The sequence below is a fragment of the Fundulus heteroclitus genome, chromosome 17 (genome assembly GCF_011125445.2).
Source record: "Fundulus heteroclitus isolate FHET01 chromosome 17, MU-UCD_Fhet_4.1, whole genome shotgun sequence".
Taxonomy (NCBI): domain Eukaryota; kingdom Metazoa; phylum Chordata; class Actinopteri; order Cyprinodontiformes; family Fundulidae; genus Fundulus; species Fundulus heteroclitus.
Window position 1 is genome coordinate 25,617,201 of NC_046377.1, and position 27,991 is coordinate 25,645,191.

At 50.0% G+C, this 27,991-nt stretch overlaps 1 protein-coding gene across 4 annotated transcripts; it reads right to left on the reverse strand.

Moving 5' to 3' along the window:
• cped1 (cadherin-like and PC-esterase domain containing 1) lies at positions 1-27,974 on the reverse strand. Of its 4 annotated transcripts, none has more exons than XM_036149378.1 (21): positions 27,196-27,974; positions 23,111-23,282; positions 22,349-22,443; positions 22,195-22,273; positions 22,025-22,094; positions 21,783-21,924; positions 21,571-21,698; positions 21,422-21,494; positions 20,299-20,457; positions 12,546-12,644; positions 12,348-12,475; positions 12,224-12,273; positions 11,346-11,532; positions 11,100-11,271; positions 7,614-7,713; positions 4,563-4,699; positions 4,270-4,490; positions 4,067-4,168; positions 3,876-3,963; positions 3,653-3,799; positions 1-1,720 (listed from the first exon to the last, which is right to left on the reverse strand). In XM_036149378.1, the coding sequence occupies exons 1-21, from the start codon at positions 27,388-27,390 to the stop codon at positions 1,496-1,498; spliced, it is 2,769 nt and encodes a 922-aa protein (XP_036005271.1). In that variant the 5' UTR covers positions 27,391-27,974; the 3' UTR covers positions 1-1,495. The 4 variants fall into 4 exon arrangements, with proteins under 4 accessions (XP_036005271.1, XP_036005273.1, XP_036005272.1 ...); XM_036149380.1 differs by having other exon boundaries at positions 12,348-12,454; positions 27,196-27,973; XM_036149379.1 differs by having other exon boundaries at positions 11,106-11,271; positions 27,196-27,973.
• Between the last annotated feature and the right edge of the window lie 17 nt (positions 27,975-27,991).

A 27,991-nucleotide genomic window follows, 5' to 3' on the forward strand; every position in this document is an offset into this window, starting at 1 on the left:
TAAAAATAATCAAAAGTTTATTTGAAGCAGTTCAGAGACGTGTTGCACGACCCAGCAGGTAAAACCGGACATGTTCTGTTGGGACGGAACCGGGTCGAGCTGCCGGGTCCAGCAGGGAAACCCGGAGAATAAAGCGTCATCTGTAGAAAAATAGAGAACTAAACCCAAACATAGACCCATCCTCCAGCGACTCTCTGCTCCAGAACCGATGAACAGAACAGAACCAAGGAGGAGCGCCGTGATTGGACAGGGAGGAGTCACCTGGCCGCTGGTTCCGGTCCAGCAGCTTCTTTTGGATCTGTAACAAACTCTGGAGTCCGAATGCTTTTTGTTCTGGAAGCTGGAGAGTTGTGGGAACAGAACTCTCTCTGGTGGCACTTCAGAGAACCAGGAACAAGAAGTGAACAGAACCTGGGGAAGTTCTGACCCAGAACCGAGCTGGTTAGTCCAGTTCTGTTAGAAAGCACCAGCCCACAGCAGCTGGTTCTGAAATGGGATCCAGTAAAAGCTGCTGATCCACAGAGATACAGATCAGAGGCAGAACCTCTGGATCAGAACCCCGATGGACCGTTCTGAGAGGATCTTCTCTTCAGAACTCAGCTGTAATGTATTTAAAATAGTAATTAATGAAAAAATTAAAGCTGCTTTTATAAACTCAGATCTGGAAATTCTGGAGTTTTAGGACCTCCCGGGTCTGGATCAGAACACAAAAAAACATTTTACATTTGCAGATTTTATTCCTCATTTATTTCCCAGCAGAAGGAAACGTGGAGCTCTGAGTTTTATCTGTGCCGTGAGTTCCTCGCAGTCAGAACCGGGCCTCAGCAGAACCTCTGCTGCAGTCCACCTCTCTGCATTCAAGCAGAAAGACAAACCGTCTGGAAAAGTCTGGAATTGTGAAAGCAAAACTGGGAATCCTGCTCGGTTCATCGTTTATCAGCAGCAGAGCCGTCAGGGACACAGAACCGGGTCGTTCTGACAGAACATTTGTTTAAAGCAGCAGTTCTTCTGGAGTTTCACCCAAACGACGGGATGGACTGCGGATGCGGAGAACGCGTGGAACCTTGGAAACCCCAGTCTAGGAACTGGAAGGGAAACGTGTCGTTTGGTCGTGGTTCTGGGAACCGCTGAGAACGCGAGTCACGTTCTGCGGAGTTTCCTGCAGCCGTTCTCGGTGAAAACGTCCATGGAGACGGGAATGTCAGCTCTGGAGAAGTCTTGGTTGGATGCCTCAAACTTCTGAAGGAACGTTTCTTTGGGACTTCTGGGAATGTGGAACTTCCCACCAGAGGAAGTTTTAGATAATGGAAAACTCTGTGGTTCTCTAAAGGAACCTGTCGGAACCGATGGATCCTTTCTGGACTCGGTTTATTGATCAGATTCTTCACCAGTCAGTTGCTTCCAGCTCAGCTGGACTCCTGGACCTCCATGTTCCACCCAGGAACAACAGAGCGCTGAAAGACGACCCAGCAGAACTTCTTGACCCCGTTGGGTCTCACCTGGACCCGGTTCCTCTGGGTTCTGGACACAGGCGGCTCAGCAGGATCTCAGAGTACACCTGGTTTACTGCTCCTCTAACGTGGAAGGTTGATCGGACTTCCTGCTCCGCGTCCAGCACGGTTGATTGGCTGCTAGGTCCAGGTCCAGTTCTGGTGGTTCTGGTCTTTTCTCTGGCTGATGCCATGTTGCCTGGAGGTCTGGAGGATTGGAGCTTCTCGACCTGAGAGAATAAAAAAATAATAGGAAGCGGATCAGAAAGAGACGATGTTCCCAGAAAACTCTGAATGTTCTCTAGATTTTTTCAATTAATTTCAATTAAATTTTATTTAGAAAGAGCCACAGTGGACAGTCGTCTGCATTGTTGATGGCTTTGCAGCAATCCCTCATACTGAGCATGCATGAAGCGACAGTGGAGAGGAAAACTCCCCTTTAACAGGGAGGAGAACCTCCAGCAGAACCAGAACCAGGCTCAGTGTGAACGCTCATCTGCCTCCACCCACTGGGGCTTAGAGAAGACAGAGCAGAGACACAGAAAGCACAGAAGCTCACATTGACCCAGGAGTACTTTCTATGTTAGAGAAGGCAGAGCAGAGACACAGAAAGCTCAGAAGCTCACATTGACCCAGAAGTACTTTCTATGTTAGAGAAGACAGAGCAGAGACACAGAAAGCTCAGAAGCTCACATTGACCCAGGAGTACTTTCTATGTTAGAGAAGACAGAGCAGAGACACAGAAAGCTCAGAAGCTCACATTGACCCAGGAGTACTTTCTATGGTAGAGAAGACAGAGCAGAGACACAGAAAGCACAGAAGCTCACATTGACCCAGGAGTACTTTCTATGTTAGATGGTAATAGAGGATGATCTGCCTCCCCTGATGATGTCACAGCTAACAGAACACCAGACCAGGTGTACCTTCTATGAAGAGAAAAATGACAGAGAACAAAAAGTTAAAAGCTGAAATAACAACAAACAATGCAGATTGGAGAGCAGTAGGAGAACTCAGCAGAGAGAGAGAAATAGACCCTGATGTCCTCCAGCAGCCTAAGCCTATAGCAGCATAACTATAGAGGTAGCTCAGGGTAACATGAGCCACTCTGACTAGAAGCTTTGTCACAAAGGAAAGTTTTAAGATTAGTCTTAAAAGTAGACGGGGTGTCTGCCTCACGGACCAAAACTGGGAGTTGGTTCCACAGGAGAGGAGCCTGATAGCTAAAGGATCTGCCTCCCATTCTACTTTTAGAGACTCTAGGAACCACCAGCAGACCTGCAGTCTGAGAGCGAAGTGCTCTGTTAGGAACATACGGGGTAATCAGAGCTCTGATATATGATGGAGTTTGATTATTAAGGGCTTTATACGTTAGAAGGAGAATTTTAAATTCTATTCTTGATTTAACAGGAAGCCAATGAAGGGAAGCTAAAATAGGAGAAATATGATCCCTCTGGTTGATTTTCATCAGAACTCTTTCAGGAACCTTTATATGTTGGGAACTTTGTCTTGGCAAGCAGGAGACGATTGTTGGAACGTGGGACATCTGTTGGAATCTGGGAAGGTTCTGTAACCTGGCTTTAGAACCTGAACAAAGGAAATATATGGAAATGTGAAGGTCTAGTCTCTGGAGAACACAAACTATTCTTTGGGAACCTTGTTTTGGGAACTTCCTTGTTCTGCTTGGGAAACTTGAAGTTTCCTTTTAAAAGCTAATTTAGTCCTAATTCTGGATAATTCTTTTTGGAACCATTTTGGAAGCAGATATAAATAAAAACTAGAACTTTTAGAAACTTTGTAATACGAAGCAAAGGTTTGGAGCCAGTTCTGGTTCAGAGAATCAAAGCTTGTTTTAGAAACTGTAACAATTGTCCTTAGGAACCAGAACCTTCCCTTAGGAACCTGGAAACTCCCTGAGGGGAAACTCAAATTAAAACCCGTTTTAAGTTGCCGGTACCTTCCCTAACTGGGCTTGTAGAACCGGCCCAGAACGGGTAAATGCCATCAGGAGAACTGTTCTTTAGTGAGCCTTTTTGTGATGTGGAAACTAAAGGGTCTCTGCTGGTCATTGGGAACCGGGTGGTCCTCTGGGGAGGCATGGTGATTAGTGCGGTACTGAACAGAACTCATAGAACCTTAGAACCCAGTAGGAGAAGCCGTGTTACCTCATGGAAGTGGCAGGCACATCGCCCCTGCAGGAACTCCTTGTATCGACCCATGGTGATGCTGAAGGTGTCGATCACCTCGTACCCCAGACGTCTGGCAGTGGAGACGATCTTTCCGTTCTCCAAGAACAGGTTCCGTATCTCCAGCTGAAATCATGCCAGCGTCAGCCCATCAGAGAGCATGATGGGAGATGTTTGCTGACTGGAGGGAACACCAACCTACCAGACTCAGAGACCTGATGCCATCCACAGGAAGGTGGAAGCCCATGCCCAGAGACTTCACCACCACCAGGATCTCACTCAGAGACTCCCTCAGGAGGACAAGAGCAGAGAGGAGGTGTCAGCAGTCTGAAAGCTTGATGAGGAGTTCCTCAGTCTGACTGGATGAACAGCCGTGCTCTGTAGGCTGCTTACCTGTCCAGCACCTCCTGGACCGTCCTCAGGTGGACGGTGTTGAGCCACTGGACTCCCCCCACCACCAGCACTGTCTGGTTTGAGTTCTCTAACGGCCGAGACCTTTGAGGACGGGACACAGAGGGTGTCAGTGGTTCCTGATTGCAATCTAAGCTTCATGTTCTGCAAGAACGCTGAGATGCCGGTGGTTTAGGTCCTCTCACCTGTTGAGGAGCTGCAGCAGCGCCTCCCTGAAGGTGGGCCTCTGGTTCTGTTCCAGCCAGAACCGAGGATAATAGGAGTAGCTGACGTGAGTCCGTCCTCTGTTGAGGTTCTGGTAGAGCAGCATGTCGTGAGCTTTGCCCCAGTCCTCCAGGCTGGAGTTGACCCGCTCCATCAGGAAGTACATCATGCCCCGGTTGGTGGAGTCGCCCATGAACAACACCTGAAGACACACTCAGGTGACCTGATGGCGTAACGTCCTGGAGGCTGCATGAAGCTCGCTAGACGGCCTCACCTTCCTGTCCCTCATGCAGTCCTCCAGCAGGGGGCGCTCCACCAGCGGATGATAACAGCCGTCTGGTTGCCAGGTGACCTCTCTCCAATCACAGGTCCTGTTGTCAGAGCAGCTGAGACAAGGAACGACCCACCGACCTGAGAGACAGGTGAGAGACAGCTGAGAGACAGGTGAGAGACAGGTGAGAGCCAGGTGAGAGACAGGTGAGAGCCAGGTGAGAGACAGGTGAGAGACAGGTGAGAGACAGGCGTCCCCTGGTAACGCTGAGGACAACAGCTGGACTGGTTCTTCTGGGTCTGACCCGGTTCTAGCCTACAGCTGTGATGGTCTCCTGACATGTAGATGTAGTCTGAGCCTGATACCGTCACACACCTGTGACTCAGGTGTGTGACGGTGCTGCAGGTCTCAGCTCCACCACAGAGAACCAGCGATGGTGCAAAACCACCCAGTAAATAAACGTAGATGTTTCTAAATGTTTCAGAGGGACATTGTGCTGCTGCCATGACTACATGGTTTAACCGTGGGGGGGGCGTATCATGCTGCAGGTGGACAGGTGTCCAGACATGCATCAGCAGCTTGAGCTCACAGAGGACCACATTCAGACCAAGTACTGGTGGTTCTGGTTTGTCAGGTCCGATTGTCCTCCTGATCCTCTGGTTACATCTCCTTCAGCACCTTAGAAGGACCTCTGATGTGTCTGCTGAGAACCCAGCAGCCAGAGAACCTGGAGAACCTGGAGGAACCTGGAGGAACCTGGAGGAACCAGGGGACCTGGAGGACCTGGAGGACCTGGAGGAACCTGGAGGAACCAGGAGGAACCAGGGGACCTGGAGGACCTGGAGGAACCAAGGGACCTGGAGGACCTGGATGATCCATGGGACCTGGAGGACCTGGAGGACCTGGAGGAACTTGGAGGAACCTGGAGGAACCAGTGGACCTGGAGGACCTGGAGGACCTGGAGGAACCAGGAGGAACCTGGAGGAACCTGGAGGAACCAGGGGACCTGTGGGGCTGCAGCTTCCTGGTTTAGGACCAGAAAGCTCTGCTGCTCTGAGACTGAGGAACATGTCTGGACGCCTGGCTCAGGTAGCCTGAAGAGACGGACGGGGGACAGACATCAGACGGGGGAGGACATCAGACGGGGGAGGACATCAGACGGGGGACGGACATCAGACGGGGGAGGACATCAGACGGGGGAGGACATCAGACGGGGGAGGACATCAGACGGGGGACAGACATCAGACGGGGGAGGACATCAGACGGGAGAGGACATCAGACGGGAGAGGACATCAGACGGGGGAGGACATCAGACGGGGGAGGACATCAGACGGGGGACAGACATCAGACGGGGGAGGACATCAGACGGGGGACAGACATCAGACGGGGGAGGACATCAGACGGGGGACAGACATCAGACGGGGGAGGACATCAGACGGGGGAGGACATCAGACGGGGGAGGACATCAGACGGGGGACAGACATCAGACGGGGGAGGACATCAGACGGAGAACAGACATCAGACGGGGGACAGACATCAGACGGGGGAGGACATCAGACGGGGGACAGACATCAGACGGGGGAGGACATCAGACGGGGGACAGACATCAGACGGGGGAGGACATCAGACGGGGGTCAGACATCAGACGGGGGAGGACATCAGACGGGGGACAGACATCAGACGGGGGAGGACATCAGACGGGGGAGGACATCAGACGGGGGACAGACATCAGACGGGGGAGGACATCAGACGGGGGAGGACATCAGACTGGGGACAGACATCAGACAGGGGACAGACATCAGACGGGGGACGGACATCAGACGGGGGAGGACATCAGACTGGGGACAGACATCAGACAGGGGACAGACATCAGACTGGGGACAGACATCAGACAGGGGACAGACATCAGACAGGGGACAGACATCAGACAGGGGACAGACATCAGACGGGGGACAGACATCAGACGGGGGAGGACATCAGACTGGGGACAGACATCAGACAGGGGACAGACATCAGACTGGGGACAGACATCAGACTGGGGACAGACATCAGACAGGGGAGGACATCAGACGGGGGACAGACATCAGACGGGGGACAGACATCAGACGGGGGAGGACATCAGACGGGGGAGGACATCAGACGGGGGAGGACATCAGACGGGAGAGGACATCAGACGGGGGACAGACATCAGACGGAGAACAGACATCAGACGGGGGAGGACATCAGACGGGGGAGGACATCAGACGGGGGAGGACATCAGACGGGGGAGGACATCAGACGGGGGACGGACATCAGACGGGGGAGGACATCAGACGGAGAACAGACATCAGACGGGGGAGGACATCAGACGGGGGACAGACATCAGACGGGGGACAGACATCAGACGGGGGACGGACATCAGACGGGGGAGGACATCAGACGGAGAACAGACATCAGACGGGGGAGGACATCAGACGGGGGACAGACATCAGACGGGGGACAGACATCAGACGGGGGACGGACATCAGACGGGGGACAGACATCAGACAGGGGAGGACATCAGACGGGGGACAGACATCAGACTGGGGACAGACATCAGACTGGGGACAGACATCAGACAGGGGAGGACATCAGACGGGGGACAGACATCAGACGGGGGACAGACATCAGACGGGGGAGGACATCAGACGGGGGAGGACATCAGACGGGGGAGGACATCAGACGGGAGAGGACATCAGACGGGGGACAGACATCAGACGGAGAACAGACATCAGACGGGGGAGGACATCAGACGGGGGAGGACATCAGACGGGGGAGGACATCAGACGGGGGACGGACATCAGACGGGGGAGGACATCAGACGGAGAACAGACATCAGACGGGGGAGGACATCAGACGGGGGACAGACATCAGACGGGGGACAGACATCAGACGGGGGACGGACATCAGACGGGGGAGGACATCAGACGGAGAACAGACATCAGACGGGGGAGGACATCAGACGGGGGACAGACATCAGACGGGGGACAGACATCAGACGGGGGACGGACATCAGACGGGGGACAGACATCAGACCTGGGACGTGTCCCGAGCCGCAGGGCGGAGCCGGACTCTGAGACGTGACGTGAGGCTGGAGACCACAGGAGAGAGCCGGCTGGACCTGCAGACCACAGTCCTGAAACAGAGACAGAAGGACAGTGGGGGGGTCAGGGGGTCTGCTGCATACATTTCCCAGCATGCATCAGTTGTTTCTGCAGCTCTGCAGCTGCTGGGTCTTCCTCGTTAGGATCAAAGCTGGCTTTCATTTCAGCCGAGCATCCTCCAGAGTTCAGAGGTCAGATAAACCCTCCAGCTCAGATCAGGGGCCCCTGGGAGCCCCCCCCCCCGTCGGGCCCCTGACTTCACAGGCGCCGCCGCGCTGCCAGACACTCCTTCTTCTTCTTCCTCTGCGGCTGCAGGGTTCTTCGCGGCGGCGCCACATTCCCCACGGCGGCGTCGCAGCTCGCAACAAAGTGCGACAAGAAAACTTAACAGGGATTTTCTTGTTCGTACCTGAGCTCCGAGTCAGCGCTCAAAGCGGGCCGGGCCAGAACCCAAACGGGCCGCCGGGCTTTCATGCCACAGCAGGCCATTGTTTCAGGCCGGGTCCCGCCGCGTCGGCCCACAAAGGTTCCATCTGGACCCAAACATGCAGCTGCTCTGGTTCTGCAGCAGGAGAACCGGGTTTGGGTCGGTTCTCCTGCTGCTCCAGGTTCAGCATTTTCAGAACTTCTCAGAGTTCTTCTGCAAACATTTAGATTTTCATATCCAGAAATATTCCCAGAGTTCAGGGACGTCTTCAGTCCTTGGTTCTGACCCAGAGTTGACCCGGAATCATTAATCAGAACTTTGGTTCTGATCAGCATCACATGGAGGAACCAGGTTGACCACATCTGCTGCAGAGCATGTTCTACTCTGAACATTAAACATTTCATGGAAAACTGCAGGAGAACCCATGACGGCTCAGACCTCCTGCGTGTAGATTTGGTTTAGGGAACCTGACAGGACCTAACAGAACCTGACAGGACCCAACAGAACCTGACAGAACCTGACAGAACCTAACAGAACCTGACAGAACCTTCCTGCTGGATCCTGACTGAAACATTAGTTTAAAGATTGCTTTCTGGGAACTAGAACCATTTTGGGAACTGGGTGTTTTAGGGGAACCAAGCAGTTCTCGTGTGGGAACTTGACGTGTTTAGGGAACCGGGAACATTTCACCGTGAGACGGTGAGGGAACCTGGAAGGTCCGGTTTGTTCTCAGGTCCAGTTCTGGTTTTGATGCAGAGATCAAACTGAACAAAGTGAGTTTTAATGTTTATGCTGAACGTTTTCCTTCAGACTGGAGAACGTGGGCTTCAGGTGGAACCGAGGTCTGCTGCTGATCTCGACCCAATCCGTCCTGGAGACGCAGAACCACTCATGATCCTGCGCTGTGATCAAAGAGCAGAACCGGCGATAATCTGGATCAGCTCTCATCGGATCATTCCTGCGTGTTTGTGGGAATCAGTGAGGGGAGGGGAGGAATTCACAGAACCAGGCTGAGGGAACAAAGCGGGTCGGGTCGGCGCCGTCACGTCCGACAGCTGAGATAAATGTTCCTGATGTGTTCTGATGTGTTCTGAAACACAGCGAGGCTCCGGGGAGATCCAGCATTTGTTCTGCTTCGTCTCTCTTGCAACACATTTGGCCCAGAAAGTTCAGGAAATGTGAAGAAAAATTCCTGCTCAGGTTTAAAGGCCGGGTCTCACATGGTTCTGGTTAGAACAAACGGTTCTGGCAAACGGTTCTGGCTGCGCAGACCCACGATGATGTGAAAGGGTGAAAAGGTTCTGCAGGCAGTCAGGCTCACATTAAAGGTCCACAATAGAACTCATCTGGTTCTGAAGCGCTGCAAATCCAAGTAGAACTGGACACACTTAACCCTGCTTACCCACCAGAACCAGAACTAGGACCAGAACCAGAACCAGGACCAGAACCAGAACCAGGACCAGGACCCAGAGACCAATCTATCCATCCTGCTTACCCACCAGAACCAGAACCAGGACCAGAACCAGAACCAGGACCAGAACCAGAACCAGAACCAGAACCAGGACCAGGACCAGGACCAGGACCCAGAGACCAATCTATCCATCCTGCTTACCCACCAGAACCAGAACCAGAACCCAGAGACCTCCCCGCAGCGACCAATCATCACTTTGCTCTAGAATGAAACATTACATCATCATCATTGTTACCGCCATCATCATCATCATCATCATCATCATCATCATCATCATCATCATCATCATCATCATCATCATCATCATCTACGGTTCTGCTAGTCTGGAGCAGAAAGCTAGAGGAGATGAGGTGGAGATCAGGAGCTTCCCTACCACGGAGGAACCCAAACGTTCTGCACCCAGACGTTCTAAACAGAGACGTTCTTAACAGAGACGTTCTGCATAGAGACGTTCTGCATAGAGACGTTCTTAACAGAGACGTTCTGCATAGAGACGTTCTGACCAGAGACGTTCTGCATAGAGACGTTCTAAACAGAGACGTTCTGCATAGAGACGTTCTAAACAGAGACGTTCTGCATAGAGACGTTCTAAACAGAGACGTTCTGCATAGAGACGTTCTTAACAGAGACGTTCTGCAGCTCTGACCGACCCCCGCTGTTCCTCCAGCATGGTGTCTGGTTAACAAGGTTTCTGTCAGTGAGGCTCAGCAGCTCTCTTCAGGGCTAAAGCTGTTTGAGGTTCCTCTGGCTCTGCTGCCACCTGCTGGTAGAACTCTCCACTGCCCGTGAGAACATCAGCGGGTGGAACCATGACGGCTGAAGGTCTCTGTGGTGATGAAGAGCGGCCACTGAGCCGTGAAGGAACATCTCAGGTGAAGGAACATCTCAGGTCTTCAGCCCAGCAGCAGGAGATGCTCAGCTGGAAGCAAAGCTGCTCTGTGACAGCCTGACCTCTGAGGGCAGCTCCACCGTTCACTGAGGAGGAGGAGGAAGAGGAGGAGGAGGAAGAAGAGGAGGAGGAGGCGGAAGATTAGGAAGAAGAAGAGGAAGAGGAGGATGAGGAGGAAGAGGAGGAGGAATAGGTGAAGGAGGAAGAGGAAGAAGAGGATGAGGTAAAGGAGGAGGAGGAAGAGGAGGAAGAGGAAGTGGAGGAGGATGATGATGATGATGAGGAGGTGGAAGAGGAGGAGGAGGATAAGGAGGAGGGAGGAGGATGAAGAGGAGGAGTGGAACATGCTGATTCCAAGGCGTGTTGTTAGCGTGTAGCAGATGTTCTGAACCAGTGACCCCCCCCCCCCCCCCCCCCCCCCCCCCTGAAGGGCCTCAGGCCCATGGAAACGTTCCCAGTCTCTAAATGCAAAGCCACGCTCGGTTCTGACCCGCCAGAACTGTGAGCAGAATTCAGAAGGTGGATCCAGATGACGGCCCGTTCCCTGCCAACATTTCTCACCAGAACCCAGTTTGGACTCAATCCCAGCCACGCATGCAGAACCTGAGCCCCCCCCCTCACCTGGCCGCACCTTTACCTGCAGGAAGCTGCACGTCACATGATCCCCAAACATGGGCAGGCTGGGCCGGGCCTCGCGGAACACGTTGACGGTGTAGACGGTCATGACAGGATGGGGTTCTGCTGCATCCGTCACCAGGATGCTGATCCGGCTGTTCCCCAGGCCCACCGGGAAGTTTGCCGTCCTGAGGAGGAGAACCCGCTCTGATGAGATCACCTGTGAGGTCAGAGGACAGGTGTGTGGTGGGAACAGGCTCACCTGGGTCCTCGCTGGTTGTCCAGGTGGATCACACAGGTGGAGCTGACGGGTTCTGGTCGAATGCGAACCGTCACCGTGTCGAAGGGTACCTCGGCCCGGTATTCCTTCAGGGTGGGGCTGAAGGGAGGAGTCAGGATGAGGGGGGGGTCGGTGTAGATCTGTCTGAGGTGGGGGTCAACACAGGAGCCTGGGGGATGCAGAGGAATGGACCAATCAGAGAGCACATCCTGGGGTGGACCAATCAGAGAGTAGGTCCTGTGGTGGACCAATCAGAGAGCAGATCCTGGGGTGGACCAATCAGAGAGCAGATCCTGGGGTGGACCAATCAGAGAGCAGATCCTGGGGTGGACCAATCAGAGAGCAGATCCTGGGGTGGACCAATCAGAGAGCAGATCCTGGGGTGGACCAATCAGGGAACAGATCCTGGGGTGGACCAATCAGAGAGCAGATCCTGGGGTGGACCAATCAGGGAACAGATCCTGGGGTGGACCAATCAGGGAGCATATTCTGTGGTGGACCAATCAGAGAGTAGGTCCTGGGGTGGACCAGTCAGGGAGCAGATCCTAAGGTGGACCAATCAGAGAGCAGATGCTGGGGTGGACCAATCAGAGAGCAGATCCTGGGGTGGACCAATCAGAGAGCAGATCCTGGGGTGGACCAATCAGAGAGCTGATCCTGGGGTGGACCAATCAGAGAGCAGATCCTGAGGTGGACCAATCAGAGAGCAGATAGGAGGATCCAGCGTTTTGGTCCTGAGGTTCTGACCCGCATCACAGCTGATGCCTGGCCCGGTTCTGGTCCAGGCATCAGCTGCTCCTGTTTCAGCAGCCAGCAGGTGGCGCTGCGCTTCTAAACAAAGATGTTTATCAGAGTCTCACCTGCAGGCTTCAAGGATGCCGATTGCTGATTGGTGGGTTTGTCCAGCTCTCTGCGGAGGACAGGGAACATGGTCATGTGACTCGTTAGGAAGCAGTGGATTGGCTGAGACCCTGAGTTGCTCACCTGCTGCTCCTCTGCAGCTCGTAGTGACGGCTGACCCTGAGGAGGAGGCTGGAGAGGTTGAGAGGAGGCGAGGAGGAGGAGGAGGAGGAGGAGGTGCTGGGATACAGCTGCAGAGAGACAGAGACAGACTGACCTCAGATCAGCGAGGAGGTGCAAACATCTGACAGCTTCACGGTCCACAAAACAACGAGAACCTACCAGCTGGAAGGCCGAGGGAATCTTCAGCTGCTGCTGGAAGCGCAGCAGAAGCAGGAGCTCCTCCTGGGACAGACAGCGTGTCCCTCTGCAGCCACCGTACTGGAGACATAGACAGGTTACAACTAGAAGCTGGAGCTGTTTTATTCGTACAGAAACAGCCGTCCACCCTCTAGAAACATCCATCCGTCCATCCACCCTCTAGAAACATCCATCCATCCATCCTCTAGAAATATCCGTCCATCCACCCTCTAGAAACATCCATCCACCCTCTAGAAACATCCGTCCATCCTCTAGAAACATCCATCCACCCTCTAGAAACATCCGTCCATCCACCCTCTAGAAACATCCATCCACCCTCTAGAAACATCCATCCACCCTCTATAAACATCCGTCCGTCCATCCACCCTCTAGAAACATCCATCCACCCTCTATAAACATCCGTCCGTCCTCTACAAACATCTATTCATCCATCTATCCTCTAGAAACATCTATTCATCCATCCATCCTCTACAAACATCCTTCTATCCATCCTCTAGAAACATCCATCCATCCTCTAGAAACATCCATCCATCCTCTACAAACATCCATCCCTCCTCTAGAAACATCCGTCTATCCATCCACTACAAACATCCGTCCATCCTCTACAAACATCCGTCCATCCTCTACAAACATCCGTCCATCCTCTACAAACATCTATTCATCCATCTATCCTCTAGAAACATCTATTCATCCATCCATCCTCTACAAACATCCTTCTATCCATCCTCTAGAAACATCCGTCCATCCACTAGAAACATCTATTCATCCATCCATCCACTAGAAACATGCGTTCATCCTCTAGAAACATCCATCCATCCCCTAGAAACATCCATCCATCCTCTAGAAACATCCGTCCATCCATCCCCTAGAAACATCCGTCCATCCATCCCCTAGAAACATCCGTCCATCCATCCCCTAGAAACATCTGTCCATCCTCTAGAAACATCCATCCATCCTCTACAAACATCCATCCCTCCTCTAGAAACATCCGTCTATCCATTCACTACAAACATCCGTCCATCCTCTAGAAACATCCGTCCATCCTCTACAAACATCTATTCATCCATCTATCCTCTAGAAACATCTATTCATCCATCTATCCTCTAGAAACATCTATTCATCCATCCATCCTCTAGAAACATCCGTCCATCCATCCCCTAGAAACATCTGTCCATCCTCTAGAAACATCCATCCATCCTCTACAAACATCCATCCCTCCTCTAGAAACATCCGTCTATCCATTCACTACAAACATCCGTCCATCCTCTACAAACATCCGTCCATCCTCTACAAACATCCGTCCATCCTCTACAAACATCTATTCATCCATCTATCCTCTAGAAACATCTATTCATCCATCTATCCTCTAGAAACATCTATTCATCCATCCATCCTCTACAAACATCCGTCCATCCTCTACAAACATCCGTCCATCCTCTACAAACATCTATTCATCCATCTATCCTCTAGAAACATCTATTCATCCATCCATCCTCTACAAACATCCTTCTATCCATCCTCTAGAAACATCCGTCCATCCACTAGAAACATCTATTCATCCATCCATCCACTAGAAACATGCGTTCATCCTCTAGAAACATCCATCCATCCCCTAGAAACATCCGTCCATCCTCTAGAAACATCCATCCATCCCCTAGAAACATCTGTCCATCCTCTAGAAACATCCATCCATCCTCTACAAACATCCATCCCTCCTCTAGAAACATCCGTCTATCCATTCACTACAAACATCCGTCCATCCTCTACAAACATCCGTCCATCCTCTACAAACATCTATTCATCCATCTATCCTCTAGAAACATCTATTCATCCATCTATCCTCTAGAAACATCTATTCATCCATCCATCCTCTACAAACATCCGTCCATCCTCTACAAACATCTATTCATCCATCTATCCTCTAGAAACATCTATTCATCCATCCATCCTCTACAAACATCCTTCTATCCATCCTCTAGAAACATCCGTCCATCCACTAGAAACATCTATTCATCCATCCATCCACTAGAAACATGCGTTCATCCTCTAGAAACATCCATCCATCCTCTAGAAACATCCGTCCATCCTCTAGAAACATCCGTCCATCCTCTACAAACATCTATTCATCCATCTATCCTCTAGAAACATCTATTCATCCATCCATCCTCTACAAACATCCTTCTATCCATCCTCTAGAAACATCCATCCATCCACCCTCTAGAAACATCCATCCATCCTCTAGAAACATCCATCCACCCTCTACAAACATCCGTCCATCCTCTACAAACATCTATTCATCCATCTATCCTCTAGAAACATCTATTCATCCATCCATCCTCTACAAACATCCTTCTATCCATCCTCTAGAAACATCCATCCATCCTCTAGAAACATCCATCCATCCTCTACAAACATCCATCCCTCCTCTACAAACATCCGTCCATCCTCTACAAACATCTATTCATCCATCTATCCTCTAGAAACATCTATTCATCCATCCATCCTCTACAAACATCCTTCTATCCATCCTCTAGAAACATCCATCCATCCTCTAGAAACATCCATCCATCCTCTACAAACATCCATCCCTCCTCTAGAAACATCCGTCTATCCATCCACTACAAACATCCGTCCATCCTCTACAAACATCCGTCCATCCTCTACAAACATCCGTCCATCCTCTACAAACATCTATTCATCCATCTATCCTCTAGAAACATCTATTCATCCATCCATCCTCTACAAACATCCTTCTATCCATCCTCTAGAAACATCCGTCCATCCACTAGAAACATCTATTCATCTATCCATCCTCTAGAAACATCCGTCCATCCACTAGAAACATCTATTCATCCATCCATCCACTAGAAACATGCGTTCATCCTCTCGAAACATCCATCCATCCCCTAGAAACATCCATCCATCCTCTAGAAACATCCGTCCATCCATCCCCTAGAAACATCCATCCATCCTCTAGAAACATCCATCCATCCTCTAGAAACATCCGTCCATCCATCCCCTAGAAACATCTGTCCATCCTCTAGAAACATCCATCCATCCTCTACAAACATCCATCCCTCCTCTAGAAACATCCGTCTATCCATTCACTACAAACATCCGTCCATCCTCTACAAACATCCGTCCATCCTCTACAAACATCCTTCTATCCATCCTCTAGAAACATCCGTCCATCCACTAGAAACATCTATTCATCCATCCATCCACTAGAAACATGCGTTCATCCTCTAGAAACATCCATCCATCCCCTAGAAACATCCATCCATCCTCTAGAAACATCCGTCCATCCATCCTCTACAAACATCCATCCCTCCTCTAGAAACATCCGTCTATCCATCCACTACAAACATCCGTCCATCCTCTACAAACATCCGTCCATCCTCTACAAACATCCGTCCATCCTCTACAAACATCTATTCATCCATCTATCCTCTAGAAACATCTATTCATCCATCCATCCTCTACAAACATCCTTCTATCCATCCTCTAGAAACATCCGTCCATCCACTAGAAACATCTATTCATCTATCCATCCTCTAGAAACATCCGTCCATCCACTAGAAACATCTATTCATCCATCCATCCACTAGAAACATGCGTTCATCCTCTAGAAACATCCATCCATCCCCTAGAAACATCCATCCATCCTCTAGAAACATCCGTCCATCCATCCCCTAGAAACATCCGTCCATCCATCCCCTAGAAACATCCGTCCATCCATCCCCTAGAAACATCTGTCCATCCTCTAGAAACATCCATCCATCCTCTACAAACATCCATCCCTCCTCTAGAAACATCCGTCTATCCATTCACTACAAACATCCGTCCATCCTCTACAAACATCCGTCCATCCTCTACAAACATCTATTCATCCATCTATCCTCTAGAAACATCTATTCATCCATCTATCCTCTAGAAACATCTATTCATCCATCCATCCTCTAGAAACATCCGTCCATCCATCCCCTAGAAACATCTGTCCATCCTCTAGAAACATCCATCCATCCTCTACAAACATCCATCCCTCCTCTAGAAACATCCGTCTATCCATTCACTACAAACATCCGTCCATCCTCTACAAACATCCGTCCATCCTCTACAAACATCTATTCATCCATCTATCCTCTAGAAACATCTATTCATCCATCTATCCTCTAGAAACATCTATTCATCCATCCATCCTCTACAAACATCCGTCCATCCTCTACAAACATCCGTCCATCCTCTACAAACATCTATTCATCCATCTATCCTCTAGAAACATCTATTCATCCATCCATCCTCTACAAACATCCTTCTATCCATCCTCTAGAAACATCCGTCCATCCACTAGAAACATCTATTCATCCATCCATCCACTAGAAACATGCGTTCATCCTCTAGAAAACATCCATCCATCCCCTAGAAACATCCGTCCATCCTCTAGAAACATCCATCCATCCCCTAGAAACATCTGTCCATCCTCTAGAAACATCCATCCATCCTCTACAAACATCCATCCCTCCTCTAGAAACATCCGTCTATCCATTCACTACAAACATCCGTCCATCCTCTACAAACATCCGTCCATCCTCTACAAACATCTATTCATCCATCTATCCTCTAGAAACATCTATTCATCCATCTATCCTCTAGAAACATCTATTCATCCATCCATCCTCTACAAACATCCGTCCATCCTCTACAAACATCTATTCATCCATCTATCCTCTAGAAACATCTATTCATCCATCCATCCTCTACAAACATCCTTCTATCCATCCTCTAGAAACATCCGTCCATCCACTAGAAACATCTATTCATCCATCCATCCACTAGAAACATGCGTTCATCCTCTAGAAACATCCATCCATCCTCTAGAAACATCCGTCCATCCTCTAGAAACATCCGTCCATCCTCTACAAACATCTATTCATCCATCTATCCTCTAGAAACATCTATTCATCCATCCATCCTCTACAAACATCCTTCTATCCATCCTCTAGAAACATCCATCCATCCACCCTCTAGAAACATCCATCCATCCTCTACAAACATCCATCCACCCTCTACAAACATCCGTCCATCCTCTACAAACATCTATTCATCCATCTATCCTCTAGAAACATCTATTCATCCATCCATCCTCTACAAACATCCTTCTATCCATCCTCTAGAAACATCCATCCATCCTCTAGAAACATCCATCCATCCTCTACAAACATCCATCCCTCCTCTAGAAACATCCGTCTATCCATCCACTACAAACATCCGTCCATCCTCTACAAACATCCGTCCATCCTCTACAAACATCTATTCATCCATCTATCCTCTAGAAACATCTATTCATCCATCCATCCTCTACAAACATCCTTCTATCCATCCTCTAGAAACATCCGTCCATCCACTAGAAACATCTATTCATCTATCCATCCTCTAGAAACATCCGTCCATCCACTAGAAACATCTATTCATCCATCCATCCACTAGAAACATGCGTTCATCCTCTAGAAACATCCATCCATCCCCTAGAAACATCCATCCATCCTCTAGAAACATCCGTCCATCCATCCCCTAGAAACATCCATCCATCCTCTAGAAACATCCGTCCATCCATCCCCTAGAAACATCTGTCCATCCTCTAGAAACATCCATCCATCCTCTACAAACATCCATCCCTCCTCTAGAAACATCCGTCTATCCATTCACTACAAACATCCGTCCATCCTCTAGAAACATCCGTCCATCCACTAGAAACATCTATTCATCCATCCATCCACTAGAAACATGCGTTCATCCTCTAGAAACATCCATCCATCCCCTAGAAACATCCATCCATCCTCTAGAAACATCCGTCCATCCATCCTCTAGAAACATCCGTCCATCCACTAGAAACATCCATCCATCCACTACAAACATCCGTCCATCCTCTACAAACATCCGTCCATCCTCTACAAACATCCGTCCATCCTCGACAAACATCTATTCATCCATCTATCCTCTAGAAACATCTATTCATCCATCCATCCTCTACAAACATCCTTCTATCCATCCTCTAGAAACATCCGTCCATCCATCCCCTAGAAACATCTGTCCATCCTCTAGAAACATCCATCCATCCTCTACAAACATCCATCCCTCCTCTAGAAACATCCGTCTATCCATTCACTACAAACATCCGTCCATCCTCTACAAACATCCGTCCATCCTCTACAAACATCTATTCATCCATCTATCCTCTAGAAACATCTATTCATCCATCTATCCTCTAGAAACATCTATTCATCCATCCATCCTCTACAAACATCCGTCCATCCTCTACAAACATCCGTCCATCCTCTACAAACATCTATTCATCCATCTATCCTCTAGAAACATCTATTCATCCATCTATCCTCTAGAAACATCTATTCATCCATCCATCCTCTACAAACATCCGTCCATCCTCTAGAAACATCCGTCCATCCACTAGAAACATCTATTCATCCATCCATCCACTAGAAACATGCGTTCATCCTCTAGAAACATCCATCCATCCCCTAGAAACATCCATCCATCCTCTAGAAACATCCGTCCATCCATCCTCTAGAAACATCCGTCCATCCACTAGAAACATCCATCCATCCACTACAAACATCCGTCCATCCTCTACAAACATCCGTCCATCCTCTACAAACATCCGTCCATCCTCGACAAACATCTATTCATCCATCTATCCTCTAGAAACATCTATTCATCCATCCATCCTCTACAAACATCCTTCTATCCATCCTCTAGAAACATCCGTCCATCCACTAGAAACATCTATTCATCCATCCTCTAGAAACATCTGTCCATCCATCCTCTAGAAACATCCGTCCATCCATCCACTAGAAACATCCATCCATCCTCTACAAACATCGGTCCATCCTCTACAAACATCCGTTCATCCTCTAGAAACATCCATCCATCCTCTACAAACATCGGTCCATCCTCTACAAACATCCGTCCATCCTCTAGAAACATCCGTCCATCCACTAGAAACATCTGTCCATCCATCCTCTAGAAACATCCGTTCATCCTCTAGAAACATCCATCCATCCTCTAGAAACATCTGTCCATCCATCCTCTAGAAACATCCGTTCATCCTCTAGAAACATCCATCCATCCTCTAGAAACATCTGTCCATCCATCCTCTAGAAACATCCGTCCATCCTCTAGAAACATCCATCCATCCTCTAGAAACATCTGTCCATCCATCCTCTAGAAACATCCGTTCATCCTCTAGAAACATCCATCCATCCTCTAGAAACATCCATCCATCCTCTAGAAACATCTATCCATCCCCTACAAACATCCGTCCATCCCCTACAAACATCCATCCATCCTCTAGAAACATCCGTCCATCCTCTAGAAACATCCATCCATCCTCTAGAAACATCCATCCATCCTCTAGAAACATCTGTCCATCCATCCTCTAGAAACATCTGTCCATCCTCTAGAAACATCCATCCATCCTCTAGAAACATCCATCCATCCTCTAGGCCTGGTTATCCCTGCAGGGGCGGCGAGGAGGTCCACCCTGGACCCCGGTCAGGTCACAGGCATGCCAGCTACGCTGTGTGCTCCTCAGAGCCTAATTAACCCAACAGTGATGTTTCTGAACTGTGGAGGAAGCTGGAGTACCCTGAGGGAACCCACACATGCACAGGGAGAACATGCAGACGGCTTCACTCACCTGCTGCCTCAGAGATTCTAGAGACAGGTGAGCCTCAGGGCCCAGGTGAGTGGGCAGCGGCAGCAGGAAGCGCAGGGTGTCCTCCAGGATGCGGTCTTTGGTGATCTGTCTGCTGAAGGAGTCGTCACTCAGAGCCCTGAGGCTGAGCTCTGTGTCCACCTGGAGATGGAACCCAGTAATCACAAAGTCCAAAAAACCACCTCAAAGAGAGTAAAAAGTTTTTTTTTTGGTAAACTTGAGTTTTAAGTGGTGTTGTTTCCATCAACCTTTTCTATTGCAGTAGTTCACATTTGGCCTAAGAAACATTTGTGGAAACCCAGCAGAGGTCCATCTCCACGCTGCTGATGCTGCTGCTGCTGTCTCTGGTCTTTCTTTGTCTCTGCAGGTCTCCATGGTCGTCTTTCCCCGGTGGTGCAGTAGGACGGTTTCTCTGCTTCTGTCAGTTTATCCACATGTTCTCTTTGTGTCTCTGTCTTCTGTTCCCTCAATCTTATTCCTCTCCTGCCATGTTTGGGATCACTTCCTACCTAAAAGCTCTACCGTCATGCAGGAAGTGACCAAGTGCTGCATCCAGGGAGGATTTCTGGGCATAAAGCCGGCCCTGGTCGATGTTTGGCAGCCAGAGCCTCATTCTGCTGCCCTGAAGATGGAGGGAGCAGGGGGAGGACAGATGATGGACAGATGATGGACAGATGATGGACAGATGATGGACAGGGAGGACGATCTGAAGCACCACCCATCTGAAGTTCTGTCAGACGGACCTCCGTCCATTTTGGTGCTCACCTGTGAACGCCTCACCTAGTTTGGTGCACAGCTGTTTTTATGATTGTGCATCATCATCTCCTTCTGATGGGAACTAGAATCACCTTCAGCTCCAATCAGTACAAACTGGACTTTATTCCAGAACCATCTGGAGGAACAATTCGCTTATCTTGATGTTTTTATTAGCAACGAATGTTTGAACTCTTGTGAGTCAGACGGTGAAACATCAGCAGCAACTTTTTAAAAATATATATCAATATTTTTAAAAATAAAAAAATCCTATTTCTGAAATTTCAGCACTATTCATGTTTGACCAGTAGGTGGCAGTAGCTCCTCTGGTGTGACAGCACCGACGCCTTACCTGGACTATGACAGGTGTGATGGAACCGCTGAACATCAGCGTGAAGGTGAGCAGCTGGAAGCACAACAAGCACCTGGAACAAAGAACTCAGCTGAGAACACGATGCGATCCAGAGACAGAAACATGGAGGGAACCTTTTCACAGCTCACCTGCCACCTGCTTCCTGCTCCTGATTGGTCGATACTGCCTGCAGCACCGACCCAATCACCCTCTGGATCTGGAGCAAGGCCTGCTGGGAGGTGGACGCTCCCAGCTGCTGCACCAGGAACGCTCTGATCTGAGAGGAGATGCAGATCCAGTGCTCAGCAACTCAGGTTCTAACCGATTCCTTCAGGAACCGCCTCATCCACAGGTGTCTCACCTTCACCTGTTGTCCAGGTGCGTTCTCATGGGTCATCACCACGCTGACGTCATGCATGAAGGACGTCAGAGGGGTCACAGAGGTCACCAGGACAAAAACATTCACCAGGGCAACCAGAGCAGGAGAACGGTCAGGAGAACGTCTGCAGGAGAAACAGGAAACACCGTCAGAACCCTGAGTGGGTCGACTGGATCCCAGACGGAGCAGAGGTGGATCGGAACCAGCAGGTCCACAGGCCACACCTGTCCTGAGGAAAGGGATGGTTCTGATTGGAGGATCCACAGGAGTGAGGCTTCATGAGAAGGTCAGAACCTGGAGCGAGAGATCAAACGGTCAAACGTCACCGTGGGAACAGCATCAGGTAGACCTTACAGAGACTCCGCCTCCTGTGGTTTACCTGAAACAGACTCACCTGTCAGCTGTGGGTAAACGTGACACAGACCTCCAGCTACATCTGAAAATGCCTCCATCAGCTCTGGTAGCAGGTTTACCTGGACACAAACACACAGGTGAGCTGTGATGTCATCAAACAGGATGCCAGGTGAGCCTGGACAGGTGAGTCTCACCATCTGATGCTGCTGCAGGTGTGAGAAGCTGATCCTCCTCAAACAGCTCCGCTCCGAAGTACTGAGGCACAGCAGGAGACTCCACCCACCCCCACCTGGAGACAGAGCCCACACCTGAGAAAGGGAGGAGTCACCAGGTGAGATTTAAGGAGGATCTGCCTCCAGGAAAGGGTTTCTCCTTGTCTCCATCCTGGGTGCTGTGGGCGTTTCTGGCTCTACTGCTTTTTGGGTTTTTCTCCCACCTGTTGCTGCAGGAGGCTTTTAAGAGTTAAAGCTGATAGACCTGAATCATTTAAAGCAGAATTAATGAAGCTGCTGCCTTTCAGCTGCTTCACATTCACACGGTTCCCAGTGTGAGCTGAATTTGGGCTGAAAGGGTTAAACTGCTGAGAAAACAGGAGTGGCTGCAGAACCTCGGGGCGGGGACATGGTGAAGGTCAGAGGAAACGTTGGACTGCAGGTGGTCCTTAAAGCTCAGCAGAGACAGCCGGCTGGAGCTCAGAGGCCGTCTGAGAAACAGACCTGCAGAGCTGCAGAACCCAAACCTGAGCTCAGAACCCACATGTTCCCTGTGCAGAACCACAGACACACACTCTGGGTTCTCTTACACCGGCAGAAGTGTGCTGGATTCCAGGTTCTGGCTGATTTCCTCTGGACCGTAGCAGCTGAACTGCTGCTCTGCTGTTTGATTGTTTCCAGCTGCCGGACAGGAAGTCTCCACCCAGGTCATGTGACAGGAAGCCCTGTGAACTGTGTGTTTACCATGCTGCGTCCTCCAGAACCTGCTGGTCTCTGCAAACCGGGACACATGCACTTCATAGTCCATCTGCTGCAAGACCCGCTGCTGCAGCCCCACCTCTGTGTCAGACAGCCGACCCGTCAGAACCATGGCCTGGCGCCGGCGGTGCAGGCGTCTCTGAGAGGAGAACCAGGCCTGAGAAAACAAGGGACCGGTTCAGAATCTTCACCTTCACAACATTACAGATGGTTCTGGTCTGGTTCATCAGCTTCAGCAACGTTAGGAGAACTCATAATTTACTTTAGGTGAACTCACATGTTCCTTAAAAGAACCTGCAGGTAATTAAGGATCTCTTAGAGATTGTTATAATAGAACTTGTAGGTCACTTTAGCAGACCTCATAGTATATAGTAGGAGGTTACTTTTATAGAATTTATAGGTTACTGCAGTAGAACTATTTGAGGAGTTTCAGTCAGGCTTTAGAGCTCATCATAGCACTGAAACAGCTCTGGTGAAGGTCACTAATGATATTCTCATGGCCTCAGATAATGGACTTGTGTCTATACTTGTCCTGTTAGATCTCAGTGCTGCATTTGATACAGTTGATCACAATATTCTCCTACAAAGACTTGAGCATACTGTAGGAGTGAATGCTGCTTGGAGAGACTTGATGCAACCTGCTGGGTTTCCTTAGAGAGGAAACTTTCTCACCAACCTGGAGGATCTGATGGAAGCGGACTTTGAAAGAACCTTGAAATGAAGTGTATTAATTGGAGCTTTATAAATAAAATTGAATTTAGTTGAATTCACTGGTTGCTTTAAGAGAACTCACGGTTCTGGGGATATTCTCAGAACCTAAGAGGTCGATTCTGAATGGAAACACCTCAGAGGTATCAACCTGATGACCACTTTCTGACTGGTTCTGGGTTTGTGGACTAGTGAATTAGAACACATTCTTCATCTGTTCTTTAAAGAACCCCGGGTCCTTCCAGAACCAATCTAACTATTAATTCTGGTCAAAGCAGCTTTAATGTGTAGGAACGCAGTCGGCTTTCCTCGCTGCTCTCCGTGGAGCGACTGCTGGAGAAATTCCCATTTCCCTCAGAACCAGACAGTGAGCAAGAGTTTGGACCACTAAAGCTTTGAGTTATACACAGATCAGGTTCTGAGCAGAACAGGTCGGCATTGCTCCGCTGAAACAGAACCTCTGGAAGTAAACCTGGATCTGTTTAACTAAACCTGACCCGTTCCGGCTGACTGGAGGTCAGTCAGAACCCAGCTCAGAACGGGATGTTCTGCTTGACAGCAGAGATTCTGCTTCTCTCCGTTTGTCTCAGTGGCCTCTAGGTTCTGGTTCTGTTCAGAAACGTGACCCCACAGATGAGCCAAACCAGCTGAGATGAGGAGCGAGAACATTCCCGGAGCGCCAGGCCTCATTCCAGACGGATCACATGACCAAAGCACAGCGGGTCACATGACCCCAGCATCCCCTTCCTCCCCTCAGCGTTTTACATTTACACAAACACACAGAAAACCTCAGGATCTGTGGTTCTGCTGGTTCTGTTGGTTCTGCTGGTTCTGGTGGTTCTGTTGGTTCTGCTGGTTCTGCAGAGGACAGCAGCCTGACCCAGTTCAGCAGCTTCTGCTGTAAAGCCCAGTAGAGGCTGGTTCCCTCTGAGCAGCTGGTCTGCTCAGGTCCTTCCCTGACTGCTTTAACTGGACATGAACAGGTGAGGAACAGGTGAGGAACAGGTGAGGAACAGGTGAGGAACGGTGTGCAGGTGGTTCTACGGCCACTGAGGGCTCTGCTCTGCCGGGACCTTCGCTGTGAAGCAGAGGGTTCCTCTGAGATGAGAGAGGATTTAAATTTAGACCCTTGGACTCTCAGCAGGAGCCTGACTGGAAGCTGGGGGGGGGGGGGGGGGGGGCAGAGAGCCGACAGCTGACAGGGACAGCTGGGAGTCTGTCACCTGAAGAACAGTCAAAGATCTAAAGGAGCCGAAATGATCTGGATTGATCCTCCAGGCTAATGTCCCCAACAGCTACCAGAACCATGAAGCCCATTAAAGATCCGGAAAAGAACCGAGATCCAGACTTTTAATTAATATTCAAGATCTGTTAGGATCACAACAACCAACATCATGTCGGAACCAGAACCTCTGGAAGACCCTTAAAGATCCATAGAACCAGAAACATTTAAGAGTAATCTAGAACAACTTCCCTAAGATCCTTCTACACTTGGAAAATACCAAAAAACAAGTAAACTGCTGACAGATCCTGACAGAAACTAATTAGGAAGACAGAACGTTTTCTAGAACATGGCAGATCTTTCAACGTCTAAATGATCCACAACACTACACTGCAAAAACGGAACTAAAAATAAGTAAAAATTTCTTAAAATTAGTGTATTTGTCCTTGATCTGAGCAGGTAAATAAGATGATCTGCCAATAGAATAAGATTTTTGCTCTTAAAATAGGAACAATTCATCTCCGTCATCTTATTTCAAGTGCAGGATGTCTAATTATCTTATTTTAGGGGTTAAAATACTCATTCCATTGGCAAATGATCATATTTACCTGCTCAGATCAAGGACAAAAACATTATGTTTAAGAACATTTTGCTTATTTTTAGATCCGTTTTTGCAGTGCAACTATTGTCTAAAAAACAGAATCATTTGGAAACCAACATCTGAGACGTTCTTGAAGAGCCTGAGAGGTCCAGAAACAGAACGTCACTAAACACATGAAGGGATCAGATGGGTTTCTCTGGTGGAGGAACATCTCCAGGTGACTGTTTTAATCTAGAACCCAACATTTAAGTCCCTCTGAAAGCCAGAACCGATCCAGAGACGTCTGGCAGGACGATGGCTGCTCCTCGCTCTGCAGACCTTGGAGAACTTTCAGGAATGTGTTGTGGTGCGTTTCAGAGCCCAGCCCGCCTGCTGTCACTTCACCCGCCGCTACACGACAGAAACTCAACCCTCAGCAATATTTTTATCCAGGCACACACTTAAAATACCCCGCACTCACAACACGGAACCTCTGGGTCCGCTTGGTCCAGGCAGCTGTCCGTCAAGCTGCAGGAGAACCAGAACCTCACGCCGCCGGCCCCTTCAGATCCTGACCAGGTTCCCAGAGTCAGGAGGAGTTCTGCAGCCAGGCTGGGATCTTCTCACCCAGCAGACCCGGTTCCCTCAGAGGAGAACCTTCAGAACGTTGAGAGGTTTTAACATGAAGGCTGCTGGTGCTGGGCCTCGGCCGCCTGCAGAACCCAGCAGCTGATCTGCAGAACCCAGCAGCCGACCTGCAGAACCCAGCAGCTGACCTGCAGAACCCAACAGCCGACCTGCAGAACCCAACAGCCGACCTGCAGAACCCAGCAGCCGACCTGCAGAATCCAGCAGCTGACCTGCAGAACCCAGCAGCTGACCTGCAGAACCCAGCAGCCGACCTGCAGAACCCAACAGCCGACCTGCAGAACCCAGCAGCCGACCTGCAGAACCCAGCAGCCGACCTGCAGAACCCAGCAGCCGACCTGCAGAACCCAGCAGCCGACCTGCAGAACCCAACAGCCGACCTGCAGAACCCAGCAGCCGACCTGCAGAACCCAGCAGCCGACCTGCAGAACCCAACAGCCGACCTGCAGAACCCAGCAGCCGACCTGCAGAACCCAGCAGCTGATCTGCGGGGAACCAGCAGCTGACCTGCGGGGAACCAGCAGTTCTCAGGAACCACGTGGGCCACCAATTCATTTTAATCTAGAATCGCTGCTCCTTTAGATTTTTTGTAGGTTTTGAATCAATAGAATCTGGTTTGACTCTATTGTCGGTTCTTTAAAGGCCTCAGATTTAATCATCAGTACCGGACCTGACAGAACCAAACCCGCATGAGGAACCAGAACCCAGAGTTCTTGATGCTACAGATCCAGAACAAGTTACTGAAACGGGTTGAAATCCTGGAAAACAGAACTTTATGTATGTGAGGCTCTGCGGCGCTCAGCTGGACCCGATCAGAACCACCCCCAGACTGGACCTGGAGCTCATTAATGATCAGAACCACCCCCAGACTGGACCTGGAGCTCATCAATGAGCAGCTCAGGTGAGCCTCACCTGCGTCTGCTCCTGCAGAGCCTCCAGAGCGGAGACCAGCCTCCTGGTCTCCATCAGCACCTCCTGGGACTCGCTCCGCTCCTGGTTCCGGTCCACCATCAGGGTCTGGTAGCAGAGAAGGAGCAGCGCCAGCAGCAGAACCAGCGGGCCCGTGCACACGCGCCGCCGCAGCAGCATCCTGAGGAGGCGTCGCATGAGGAGCGGCTTCACTTCACCGCGCTCCTCTTCATCACCTTCATCTGGCTGACAGGAGCTCAGAGGAGGAAGAGGAGGTGGCGGCCTGCTCCTTCATCTTCTCTCCTCGTCTCCAAATGGAGCGACAGATTCTCGCAGAGAGCAAAACAAGCTGCAGCTTCACCATCTGGTTCCAGTTAAACTCCACCAGGAGGAGGAGGAGCAGCAGCTCAGGTTTCACAGGCAGACTCTTCCTCTGAACTTTCTAAAAAAATACTAGTTTCCAGTCCGGACGGTTCTGAGTGTGAGCGGCTCAGGAGGAGGTCCGGACCTCCCCCCTCCCCCTGCTGGAGTTATTTCAGGAACACACTGTCTGAAGGCCCAGGAGCCAGGAGGACGTTTAAAGAAACAATGTCAGCGTGTTTCCCTCCAGCCCGTCAGTCTGCCCGCCTTCAGGTTCTGATCCAGTAGATCACCTGATGCAACAGAACCAGGAGCAGAACACGGTCCTGCCTGGTATTGCTGTACAACACTCACTTTGTTCTCCAGTGACGCATTTATGTTTGTCCTGAGCAGAACTGGGCCCCTCTGCTCAGGTCAGAACATTTTAAGGACTTGAACA